The sequence below is a fragment of the Spermophilus citellus genome (assembly GCF_964194105.1).
Source record: "Spermophilus citellus genome assembly, chromosome: 2".
NCBI lineage: Eukaryota > Metazoa > Chordata > Mammalia > Rodentia > Sciuridae > Spermophilus > Spermophilus citellus.
The window spans coordinates 249,002,181-249,015,666 of NC_138183.1; the positions used below are offsets into that span (position 1 = coordinate 249,002,181).

At 38.7% G+C, this 13,486-nt stretch overlaps 1 protein-coding gene across 3 annotated transcripts in view; it reads right to left on the reverse strand.

Moving 5' to 3' along the window:
• The window catches only part of ATL3 (atlastin GTPase 3), a 50,637-nt gene that overhangs the window by 19,458 nt on the left and 17,693 nt on the right, over positions 1-13,486 (reverse strand). For all 3 annotated transcript variants that reach the window (XM_081263802.1, XM_081263803.1, XM_081263804.1), the window contains exons 4-5: positions 11,512-11,616; positions 10,605-10,655 (exon numbers count right to left, since the gene is read on the reverse strand). In XM_081263802.1, coding sequence (XP_081119928.1) covers positions 10,605-10,655; positions 11,512-11,616 — 156 coding nt within the window. The remainder of the gene's footprint in view (positions 1-10,604; positions 10,656-11,511; positions 11,617-13,486) is intronic.

Here is a 13,486-nt window from a genome sequence, read left to right on the forward strand (position 1 = left end):
AAATTATCAATGTGCAGTTACCTTGCAGAAGAGATGTGAAGAATGGGGCTGACAACTATAGAAATGTTTGCAAATCTCTCCAGAGAGCACCTAAACCCCCAGATTCCCATCCACTCAGCCCCATGTTCTCTGGACTACCACAGAAGATGAAAGGTGTACTGTCTAGAGAGGATAAATAAACAAAAATTCTAGCCTTGGACACCAAGCTCAGATGGGCTTAGGAATGAGTCCACTACCTTACTGGACACCAGTACTTAAGTCAAAGCGAGTGAGTCAGAGACTCCCATGGAAAGCAGCACCCTTTAGTAAAGCAAAAGTTCTGAGGGTGGGGGAACGAGACAGTTCCTACCCTCTGCAAGGAGTTCAACTCAGCCTATCAGCAATTAAAGGCATGGTATGTGCCTTACTCATCCACATACAACCTTACTAGCTTCAGAAACCACATGCATCATTACGGCAGGATGATCCCACCAGCCTGTCCGAAGCAAACATAAAGGATAAAACTATTGAGGAATCCCCAAAGTCGAATATTCCCAGGAAGTGTTACTTGTCATGATTTGTGTTCTTTTCCATTTCCCACCTATGTGCTCTTTTAACAGCTACAGCAACTCATCCCTATCACAGGGCAAAGATGTTTATGTAGGGCATACAATTAGTGTGACAGATAACATTTGGCACCTGGATTACTGGCTGACTATCCCTTCCTCAAGGTTAAAGTGCTCACCAAGGAAAAGAAAAACACCTTCTAAAATTCATCTAATATTCCTAAACTCAAACCCACCCATTCCATGAGAATAAGACTGGCTCTCTCCTCTTGTCTGGAAAGCCAGCTTGACACTCTCTTGGTCAGTGCTGTGTCTCTCACTGGAACAAAACATCCCAATGAAGAGTCTGATTTCTGCTGCAGCTGTGCCTTTATCTGAGTCTTCTGATGGGGAGTACAGGAATCTGCCCAGCTGGTTTAAAAAAAAAAAAAAAAAAAAAACCGCACATGCTGAGGTGGGACTCCTTAGCCCTCTCATTCTACTGGAAGATCAAAGAAATCTCTGGGGAAAATGACAGCCCAAGAATAAACTTCTGCAAAGACAAATATTTAGGAGTTGTCAACAAAATAGTTAGTAATCTTACCCAATCACTATGATCCACACTAATACATAAGACCTGCCCTCTTACCAAATTCCCACTCTTAAATACAGACACCCAAAGACCATCACACATTTGAGAAAATCCTAAAGCAGCAAAGACAAAATAATGTCCTTTTCAAATTTCTTTCTTTTCGGGGATAGGGTTGTGGCTCAGCCGTAGAGCGCTCGCCTAGCACATGTGAGGCCCTGGGTACGATCTTCAGAACCACGTATAAAAAAATAAGTCCACCTACAACTTAAAAAAAAAAAAAAAAAAAAAATTAATTTCTTTCTTTTCATTTTCTGTTCTTTAACACCTATTATTAACATGTTAAAATTCTCCTGAATTGATCCTTTTTCTGTTGTATGCCCTCCCTATTCCTTCACATTCCTCACTCTAGCTCCTCCCATCCTCACTCCCCCACACTCTATGTTTCTCTCTCCTCTCTCTCCTTCACTCCCTCCCCTTTCTCCTTCACTCCCTCCCTCCTTCCTGGTTTCTACTCTGTATGTTTATTCAACCTGCTGGGAAATTTTTCTCCAATTTATATTCTAACTCCTCCCCTATTGAATCTTTCATTTTTATTCTTATAGTTCTAATTTCCAGATCTTTTTTTATTTCTGAATGTTGCTTTTTTAATATCATTCTGTTATTTTCAGTTGCAACATCTTAGCTCTTTGAGGATACAAATTTACCAGAATGAAGAAAAAACCCACACTGGGCTGGGGCAGTAGCTCATTGGTAGAGCGCCCACCTCCCACTAGTGAGGCACTGGGTTCGATTCTCAGCACCACATAAAAATAAATAAAGATACTTTAAAAAAAAAGGAAAAGAAAAAGCCCACACTAAGTCACTTTTACCATGAATGCATACCAAGAATACAGACCTTACAAACTCCAGAAAGAAAACACGTCACATACAAAGAAACAGGAATGAGATAACTCAAGACTTAGCAGCAACAGTGGATACTGGAAGACAATGAAACCATACCTTCGCAATTCTAAGAGAAAATAATTCCATTCTATAAGTTTAGGATAAAATTAAAATATTCTTAGAAGACCTCAAAAAAAAGTTTCCTCTTTTAGAGAATGGATAGTTAGGAGTGAATAATCCAAAGATTAAACAGGACCCAACTGAGTAAAGTGAAATGAAATTGCCAGGATGGTGGCAAAGGAAGGCTGTTGGATGAGAGCTATCCACCAGGCAAGCAAGCAGCAGTCCAGACTCCAGCACCACTCAACTCCTAGATGTAAGGCCTCCCCAGGAATGATAAAACAACCCAGAAGTATTTAGATCATGCTGAAAAGTTTATATGAGTTTGAGATTGGTTGCATCCATGGATGCAGTACTTAAACAGAGACACCGATGCATATATACCAACAAAATGACAAATAATGGCCTTTTAAAACATTTTTTAATCTATTCTTTTTAGTTACATGACAGCAGAATGCATTTTGACATATCGTACATGTATGAAGTATAGCTTCCTGTTTTTGTGGTTGTACATGATGTGGAGTTACACTGGTAATGTATTCATATATGAACATAGGAAAGTTATATCTGATTTATTCTAATCCCATCCCTCCTCCCTTCCATTCATTCCCCTTTGTCTAATCCAGTGAACTTTTATTCTTCCCTCCTCCCCGCCCCCTGCCCTTATTATGTGTTAGCATCCACATATCAGAACGTTCAGCCTTTGGTTAATTGGTAATAGCTTATTTCACTTAGCATGACAGTCTCCCATTTCATCCATTTACCAGCAAAGGTCATAAAATCATTCTTCTTTTTGGCTAATATTCCTTGTGTATACATACCACATTTTCTTTATCTATTCATCTATTGAAGGGCACCTAGGTTGCCTCATAGCTTGGCTATTATGAATTGTGCTGCTATTTATATTGATGTGGTCGTGTCACTAGAGTATGCCGATTTTAAATCCTTTAGTTTATACCAAGGAGTGGAATAACTGGGTCAAATGGTGGTTCCATTCCAAGTTCTCTGAGGAATCTCCATACTCCTTTCCAGAGCGGTTGCCTCAATTTGCAGTCCCACCAGCAATGTATGAGTGTACCTTTCCCCCACATACTTGCCAACATTTATTGTTATTCGTATTCTTAATAATTGGTATTCTGCCTGGAGTGTGATGAAATCTCAGTGTAGTTTTAATTTGCATTTCTCTATCTGCTAGAGATGTTAAATATTTGTTCATATATTTGTTGACCGATCGTATTTCTTCTTCTGCAAAGTGCCTATTCAGTTCCTCTGCCAATTTATTTATTGGGTTATGGGGGGAGGTTGGTGTTAAATATTTGAATTCTTTATATGTCCTAGAGATTAATGCTCTATCTGAAGTGCGGGTGGCAAAGATTTTGTCCCATTCTGTAGGCACTCTCTTCACATTTTTGATTGTTTTCTTTGCTGTGAAATTTTTTAGTTTTATTCCATCACATTTATTAATTCTTGGTTTTACTTCTTGTATTTTAGGAATCTTGTTGAGGAATTCAGTTCCTAAGCTGACTTGATGGAGATTTGGGCTTACTTTTTTTTTTTTAATATTTTTTAAGTTGTTGATGGATTTTTTTTAATTTTCACTTATTTGTATGTGATATTGAGAATCGAACCCAGTGCCTCACACATGCTAGGCAAGCGCGCTACCGCTGAGCCACAACCCCCAACCCCATGGGCTTACTTTTTCTTCTGGTAGGTGCAGGGTCTCTGATAATACCTAAGGTTCTTGATCTACTTTGAGTTTTGTGCAGGTTTAGAGACAGGAGTCTAATTTCATTTTGCCACATATGAGTTTCCAGTTTTCCAGCACCATTTGTTGAAGAAGCTAACTTTTCTCCAATGTGTGTTTATGATGCCTTTGTCTAATATAAAATAACTGTATTTATGTGGGTTTGATTCTGTGTCTTCCATTCTGTACCATTGGTCTGCATGACTGGTTTTGTGCCAATACCAGGCTATTTTTGTTACTATAGCTCTGTAGTATAATTTATGGTCTGGAATTGATATTCCAGCTTCACTTTTCTAAGAATTGCTTTGCCTAGGGCTGGGGATACAGCTCAGTTGGTAAAGTGCTTGACTCACATTCACTGGGTTCAATCCCCAGCACCACAAAAAAATAAAATAAAATAAAAAAGGATTGCTCTGGCTATTCTGGGCCTCTTATTTTTCCAAATGAATTTTGTGACGGCTTTTCCTATTTCTATGGAGAATGTCACTGGAATATAATAGGAATTGCATTAAATCTGTTTAGGACTTTCGGTAGTATGAACATTTTGACAATATTAACTCTGAATAATGGTCATTTTTTTAACCAAAAATTATGATATAATTATTAGGATAATAAAAGGAGGGAAACTGTGGGTAAAGAGTGAAAGGAATAACCAGACATGGTGATACACATCTATAATCCCAGTGGCTCAGGAGGCGGAGGCAAAGGGATTAAGAGCTCAAAGCCAGCCTCAGCAACTTAGGGAGGCCCTAAGCAACTCAGCGAGACCCTGTCTCTAAATAAAATATAAAAAAGGAGGCGGGCACAGTGGCACACGCCTGTAATTCCAGTAGTTCAGGAGGCTGAGGCAGGAGGATTGTAAGTTCAAGGCTAGCCTCAGCAATGGTGAGGCACTAAGCAACTCAGTGAGAACCTTGACTCAAAAAAAAAAAAAAAAAAAATACAAAATATGGCTGAGGATGCAGTGAGTGCCCCTGAATTCAATCCCGGGTACCAAAAAAAAAAAAGTTAAAGATCAGCCTAAGCAACTTAGTGAGACTCTGTCTCACTATGGAGATGTGGCTCAGTGGTTACCCCTGGGTTTAATCTCAATACCAAAATAAAAAGCTGAGCACAGTGGCAAACACCTGTAAACCCATCGGCTTAGGAGGCTGAGGCAGGAAGATCACAAGTTCAAAGCCAGCGAAGCACTCGATGAGCAACTCGGTGAGACCCTGTCTCTAAATAAACATATAAAATAGGGCTGGGAATGTGGCTCAGTGGTCAAGTGCACCTGAGTTCAATCCCCGGTACCTCCAAAAAATAAAAAAAAATAAAGAGTGGAGGGAATAAACAAAACTGAATCTTAATTTTATGTATTATTAATATTTAAATTTTTAAAATACAAAATGAGGGGCTAAGGCTGTAGCTGAGTGGTAGAGTGCTTGCCTGACCTGCCTGTGGCCCTGGGTTCCATCAACAGCACAATCAATCAATCAATCAATCAAAATTTTAAAGCAGCGTTATAATCATGTTCTTATCTAGAAGCATGCCAGGCGCAGTGGTGCACACCTATAATCCCAGTGGCTTGGGAGACTGAGGAAGGAGAATTGCAAGTTCAAAGCCAGCCTCAGCAACTTAGTAAGGCTCTGAGAAACTCAGCAAGATCCTGTCTCAAAATAAAAAATAAAAAGGGCTAGATGTGTCAATGGTTAAGCATCCTTGGGTTTAATGCTCCATACAAAAGAAAAAAAAAAAAAAAAAAAACTCAAAGCAGAAAACAACCAAAAGCACTACTCTGAAAAGACAGCCTTGGCAGAAAACAGTAGGGAGGTTCCTCAAAAAATTTAAAAAAGAGGCTGGGCATGGTGGCCTACGCCTATAATCCCAGCAACCTGGAAGGTTGAGCCTGGAGGATCTCAAGTTCAAGGCCAGCCTGGGCAATTTAGGAAAACAAATATCCTCAGCAATTTAATGAGACCCTGTCCCTTCTATCCACCAAAATAAAATAGACTAGGGATGGAGCTCAATGGTAAAGTGCTCCTGAGTTCAATCAGCCATACCAAAAAAAAAAAAAAAAAAAACAACTACCACATGCTCTAGAAATATCCAAAGGAAATGAAATCAGTATGTTGAAAGTAATGTATTCCTGCATCTGGTTAAATCTTTTTTGTGTCTCATACTGTTGTTTTATTTTGTGTGTGTGTGTTTTGAGAATGAGAATCAAATCCAGGACCTCACATGTGCTAGGCAAGTGCTCTACCGCCGAGCCACAACCCCAACCCATCTCGCACTGTTCTGAAATGCTTCCTACAGATCTCATTAAGTTTATTCCATGACTTAAATATTTTGTTGCTACAGTAGGTGTTTTCCTTTACTTTTTTAAATGGGCTACAGTTGGACAGGAAAGTCAAGATGCTAGTTTTTTGTAATGGGTACTCTATTTAATTTCTTAAGCTCTAAATTGTTTTCCAGTTGATTTTTGTGTTTTCTAGGCACACAACATTATTATATTCTCCTTCTTAACATTTATATTTATATAATTTGCTAAATCTACCACCAACCTTTTAAGTTGAAAAAGACCTCTAGCCATTGTCTGGTGGCCTAATGTGAGTGCTGTGGTTTATCCCCGAAGGGTTCATGTGTTGAAGGCTTGGTCTTCAGTGTTATTAGTGTTGAGGCAGTGGGACTTTAAGAGGAGCAGCCATGTGGTAGGTCTATAGGTCACTGGAAACATGAAAGGGATTAATGCAGTTCTCCTGGGACCCTAGTTAGTTCCTGTTTGTTCTTTGGCTTCTTTTCTTGAAACATGATCTCACTCCCAGACACTCCTGCCACTGTGATGCCATTCACCAGTAGGCCTTCACAAGAGCTTAGCTGATGCTGACAACATCCCCTTAAATTTCCAGAACTGTGAGCTAAATTTATATCTTCTTTATAAAGATATTCAGGTTTAGGTATTTTATTATAGTAATAGAAAAATGGACTGATACAGTAAATGAACCTATAATGAGTAAATCCATCATGCCTATCATACCTATTTTCACCTATCCATTGATTCGATGACCTAAAGGCAGCCACATCCCCTCACCCCAGCTTCGTAGTTTATGGCAGTGGCATCCCATGGAAATAATACTCCAGATCTCCCTTCTTTCACCATGCAGATACTTCCACTGAATAATCTGTAAGTTCTGAACCCCGAAGACCAAATCCCCCTAAATTTGAGCTGCTTCTCTGCCTCCTTATTTTAACTAAAATCTGAGGGCCCTGTTTTCCCCACAGACATCAGAAACAGTAACTATTACTCTCTTTCACAAAAGGTGAGGTTGGTGACTTCCTTCCTTCTCTGTGTCACTTCTAAATCATATTGCCCATTGTGTTGCAAAAGCCCTATTCCTTTTGCATCTGTTCATTCTGTACACTTACTTACCTCTTTCCTTCATTCTTTACTGCTGTCCATCTACCAATCATCTCATCATTTCCTTCTCATTCACTGAGGACTTTGATATCTGTCTAAGGCTTTTCTTCCATCAAAGTAGGCATTTACATTCAATCCCTGCCTCAAAACCCCTTGCTATTTGACCTCCAATGATCTTTTTCACTCCAGTATATCCACAGCTTGGACTCTGTCACTCATAACTGTTTCATTACCAAAGTCAAACATATTCAAACATTCTGCTCTGGCTCCTTGACCTTGTTTCAGCTACTGAATCATTCCTATTGCTATTCTTTGCCCTCACCAAGGTTTCCATTCCAAAGACCCCTCTGCTTTATCTTACAAACACAGGTCCTTTTCCTTATTCCCAAAACTTACAAGTTATCCATAATATATGCTTCTATCTCAGCCCAAAAATCCTTCCACAACAAACCTATTATTGTAGCATAAAACATAAAAGGTACTTTCATGAGAATATATAGAGAAAATAAAAATTGCATATCACTGGGAAAAATCTCCAAACTTTAATGTCTCCAACACTTAAAACTACATCCAGTTACTGGAACTCAAGAATATAAAGTAATAGTGCTCAGCACTAGTTTACAAAAGTCTTAATGAAAATGTGATTTTTTAAAAATTGAGTTCAAAGAAAGAGAATGTGGCCAAAATGAAACTAGGAAAGATACCAGAACAAAAAACAAATACCTTATTTCAAAAATTACAAGAATTAAGCAATTTGAATTTTGTAGGAACTATGAGCATTTGCATTACTAGGGAAGAATGAATAAAATTAGCTGGATGCAGTGCCACACACTTGTAATCCCAGCAGCTTGGGAGGCTGAGGCAGGAGGATCACGAGTTCAAAGCCAGCCTCAGCAAAAAAAAAAAAAAAAAAAGTGAGATGCTGAGCAACTCAGTGAGACCCTGTCTCTAAATAAAATACAAAATAGGGGCTGGGGATATGGCTCAAGCAGTAGCGCGCTCGCCTGGCATGCGTGCGGCCCGGGTTCGATCCTCAGCACCACATACCAACAAAGATGTTGTGTCCGCCGAGAATTAAAAAATAAATATTAAAAATTCTCTCTCTCTCTCCTCTCTCACTCTCTCTCTAAAAAAAATAAAAAATAAAAATAAATAAAATAAAATACAAAATAGGGCTGGGGATGTGGCTCAGAGGTGGAGTACCCCTGAGTTCAATCCCCAGTATCCACAAAAAAAGAAATGAATGAAACTTAAAACAACATAATTGATAATGAAAACTATGTTAAATAGATTGTATAGACTGTGCTGAAGAACAAAGTAAAGCTTGGATGTAATACAATAATCCGGAAAATAATATAGATGTCTAAGAATTGCATTAACACTTTAAAAAGATGATTCAGCAGTGTGTAACAGTTCTCCCATAAAAGAAACAGCAACAGGAAAGTCAGCTGGAGAGCTGTTGTAAGACCTCACACAAGATAAGATCAGTACAGGAGTTGCAGGACTGTGTAAGACAAAAAGCAGCAGAAAGATTTATGCTGAAATGATTAGAGAAAGACATACTTAAACATATCTTGAGTTTGAAGAATCAGCACACGATGAAGCTCTTGAGAATAGTTATCATAGGAAAATTATGGAACTGTATCTTATTTTCCTTAACTATCTGTTATGGGTCAAATTGTGTCCCCCAAAATAACATGTTGAAGTCCTAACACCCAGCACCTATGAGTGTGACCTTATTTGGAAACAGGTCTTCATAGATGTAACCAAGTGAAGACAAGGTCATTGGGATGGACCCTAATCCAATATGAAAAACAAACCTACACAGAGAATGCCACGTAAAGACACAGACATACAAGGAAGATATAGCCATGTGATGACAGAGACAAAGACTGACGTGTTACAAGAGACTGAATGTCCAGGGACACCAAGGATCACGAGCAAACCACCAGAAGCTAGAAAGAAGCAAAAAGAGATTCTACCCACCAATCTTCAATTTCTTTGGAACGACCTGCCAACATCTTGATTTCCAACTTCTGGCCTCCAGAAATATGAGACATTTAATTCTATTTGTTTTAAGCAACCTGGTTTGTGGTCTTGGACATCTTAACACACCACCCTACCTATTCATTCACATCTCTCTCACTGACTTGGCTACAAAATCTAAAAACATAAGAACCAGGGGGTGCTGGGCCCACTCAACTGTTAGAGTGCTTGCCTCACATGCACAAGATCCTGGGTTCAATCCCCAGCAACCCACACACACACAAAAAAAACAGGTCTATATCAAACACTGTTATATCTATAGTGCTTGGCCCTATACACTGCACAGGCAAGCATTTGAAAAACCTGTGAAAGGAAGGAGTAAATTTCAGATAATATGGTGACAAACTTAAGTTTTGATAGAAATGTTACACAGAGCCACAGCTCTCAACCACTCATACATAAGTAGAATACCATCAATTAAACAGTACAAATAATTGCCATTTAGTTATTAAGGGCCAATATTTAACAATGATCTTGTTTTATTAAAAAGACTAGACAATATATATAATTCAAGGGAATCCCTCTCATAATTGATACACTCACTCACTTGAATTGTCACTGGGGGAGGTAAAAGTAGAGAAGCATGCTAAGAATTGCATCCAACCCTAGAATACCCAACAAAAAAGTGTTTTACAGGAAAAATAGATAAGAACTGCTATGAAGAAGTCACTGAATAATAATTGTAGTAACAGTAATAATAATAGTGGTTAGCAACTGTTAAACACTAGAAAACACTACTTTCTAGGCACATAATTCTATGCATTTAACAAATACTAATTTATTTAACCTCACCTGCATTACTGTAGTAACTCCATAACCGTTCTCACTGAATGCATTCTTGCACCCCTAAACATTCTGAACCCAGCAGCCAGTGATCCTTTTACAATGTCAGATAACATCACTCCTCTGCTCAAAACTCCCTATGGCTCCCATCTCCCCAACAAGAAATACCCAAGGCCTGGTGTGAACCTGATCTCACCGCCTCTCTGACTTCATCATTCAGCCCCTCCCATCACACCCTGAAACCCCTTCTTGCTGCTCCCTCTCCTTTAACATCTCACCCAACATATACTTGAAGCTCTTACTCATCCATTTTATTTCATTCTCTTCCCCAATCTGTAACACCTTTCCTGCTGACCACCATTGCTCCACCTCAGCCATAGACATCAGTGTAGGATTACTAAGAACCAAATGCTTCAGGTTTCAATCATTTGCTAAAAAACTATTCAGTTCTCATAGTTTCTTACTCTTAAAACTTTAAGTGATGGATTATCATGTTAAAATATTTATAATACATACCTGCAGCTGTTGAAGATCATCTTCCTGAATGTTCTGAGACAAATTATAAATCTAGAAAACAAAACCCAACTTGATCTATTCTGACTTACTTCAAACAAATCCCAAATAAGCCTAAAGCATTCAAAAAGAAGTTTGGACACGGACTGGGTTGTGGCTCAGTGGTAGAGTGCTCACCTAGCATGTGCAAGGCCCTGGGTTTGATCCTCAGCACCACATAAAAATAAATAAATAAAATAAAGGTATTATGTCCAACTACAATTAAAAATTGAATAAAAAAAAAGAAGTGTGGACAATTAAAGGCTTGCGTATAAGAAAGTGAAGCCCATTCAAACAGTAATATTATCTGTCTTTGAGAAAAAAAAAATACAAGGTTGGAATAAAAAATTCTTCCTTTACATTATAAAATATAATTTTCCTAAGTTCTTACCAAATCTACATTTCCTACATAAAAGATATAATTTCAATTTCCAAATTTTGGACCTTTCCTAGAACATATTACATATGATTATCACCAAAGAGGAAAAATAATTTAGCCCCCCCCCTTCTTGAGCTAAGAGTTTGTCTTACATCTATAGTCTAAAAAGAACATTTCCATATCATCACAGGAATTTTTTTTAATAGAACAGTAACTAAAACTAGATAGACTGGGCACGCTGGTGCACACTTATAATCCCAGCAGCTCGAGAGGCTGAGACAGAAAGATCATGAGTTCAAAGCCAGCCTCAGCAAAAGCAAGGTGCTAAGCAACTCAGTGAGATCCCGCCACTAAATAAAATATAAAATAGGGCTGAGGATGAGGATCAATGATTGCGTGCCTCCGAGTTAATCCGCCGTACCCAAAAGAAAAAAAAAATTGATGGCCTCCCTTTATCCTATTTCCTCTTATTTTAAGTTAAGTGGTTTTTACCTGAACAGAACTAGTCATGGTGCTTAGAGCGAAAATGGTGGCACAGTCTTTCACAGTTGACTGGCTGTCAAAAGCCCCTTGTGTGTCCATCAGAATAACTGCAACCTAAAAAATAAATACAAATAAAATATGTTGAAGAGAGAAAATGTAAAGGACAGATTTGTTTACTTGAGCCTCAAGCACCCACTTAGTGTCTATTAGAAAAGAACAATTATTCAGGTACCTTGCTTTGACCACAGCACTTTGCTAGAGAACATCTGTTCTGACCCGGTGAGATGCCACAAAACAGAGGCATACAAGGCAACACAGGAGGAAAATTGCCCCACCAATCAAAACAGCCAACACTGAAATCAATCACCTCACTACCCCATCAGTCGTTCAATGATTTTTCATTGTTAAAAAATAAATTTTAAAAACTAGGTAAGTGTGGTGATGCACGCCTGTAATCCCAGATACTTGGGAGGCTGAAGCAGGAAATTCACAAGCTAAAAGTCCAGCCAGGCAACTTAGCAGGACCCTATCTTTTAAAGTTTTTGTTTGTTTGTTTGTTTTTTTAGTTGTAGATGGACACAATATCTTTATTTAGTATTTTTTTATGGGGTGCTGGGGATTGAACCCAGTGCTTCACGCATGATAGGCAAGCACTCTACCACTGAGCCACAACCCCAGCCCCAAACTCCTTTTTTAAAGGCCTATGGATGTAGTGCAGTAATATTGCCTCCGGGTTCAATAACCAGAACTGGGAAGGAGGGGGGGCCAGGGACAACTTTTGTAGTTATTAGGGCACTATTAAGAAAGTGAGGGGCTGGGGTTGTGGCTCAGTGGTAAAGCACCAGCCTAGATGTATGAGGCACTGGGTTCAATCCTCAGCACCACATAAAAATAAAGAAAGATATTGTGTTCATTTATAACTAAAAAATTTTTAAAAATTAAAAAAAAAAAAGAAAGTGAAAAGGCAGGCTGGGGCTGTAGCTCAGTGATAGAGTGCTTGCCTCACAGGGGTGAGGCACTGGGTTCCATCCTCAGCACCATATAACAATAAATACATAAAAGATATTGTGTCCATTTACCACTAAAAAAAAATAAAAGTGAAAAAGGCAACACACACACACAAACACACAACGAGAAGGACTAGTATCTAGAATAAATAAGAAACTGTACAACTTAAAGATTATGCAATTAAAACAGATTTTTTTTTTCAGGACTGATGATGAAACACACAGCCTCAGTGGGGAATTGTGGCTCATGTTTGTATTCCCAGCAGCTTGGGAGGCTGAGACAGGAGGATCGTGAGTTCAAAGCCAGCCTCTGCAAAAGCTAGGCACTAAGCAACTCAGTGAGACCGTTTCTAAATTAAATACCAAATATGGCTAGGGATGTGACTCAGTGGTTGAGTTCCCCTGAATTCAATTCTCAGTACCCCCCAAAAAAGATATATAGCATCAAGTGTTGTCAAGGATATGAAAACTAAACCCTCCTGTATTACTAGTGAGAAAAATAGGTTGGTACAGCTACCTTGTACACAACTGTTCAAGGCAGCATTATTCACAATAGCCAGAAAGTATAGTCAACCCAAATTTCCATCAACTGATGACAGAGAATGTGGCATATTCATAAAATGGAGTATTATTTTGCCATGGAAGGAGTAAAATATTGATGCATACTACATCATAGATGAGCCATGAGGGCACTGAGCCTAGTACAAGAGGGAAGACATGAAAAAACACATAACACTTCATTCATGTGAAATGTCACAGAGTCATGAAGAAAGCAGAGTAGTAGTGGCCAGTGGTTGACAGAAGAGGGAAATGGGGACTGACTGCTAATGGATACTGAGGTTTCTTTTTTTCTTTTTTTATATATATTTTTAATTGTTGATGGATCTTTATTTTATTTGCTTATTTATATTTGGTGCCGTCTCACACATACAAGGCAAGCGCTCTACCACTGAGCTACAACTCCAGCTCCCTGGGTT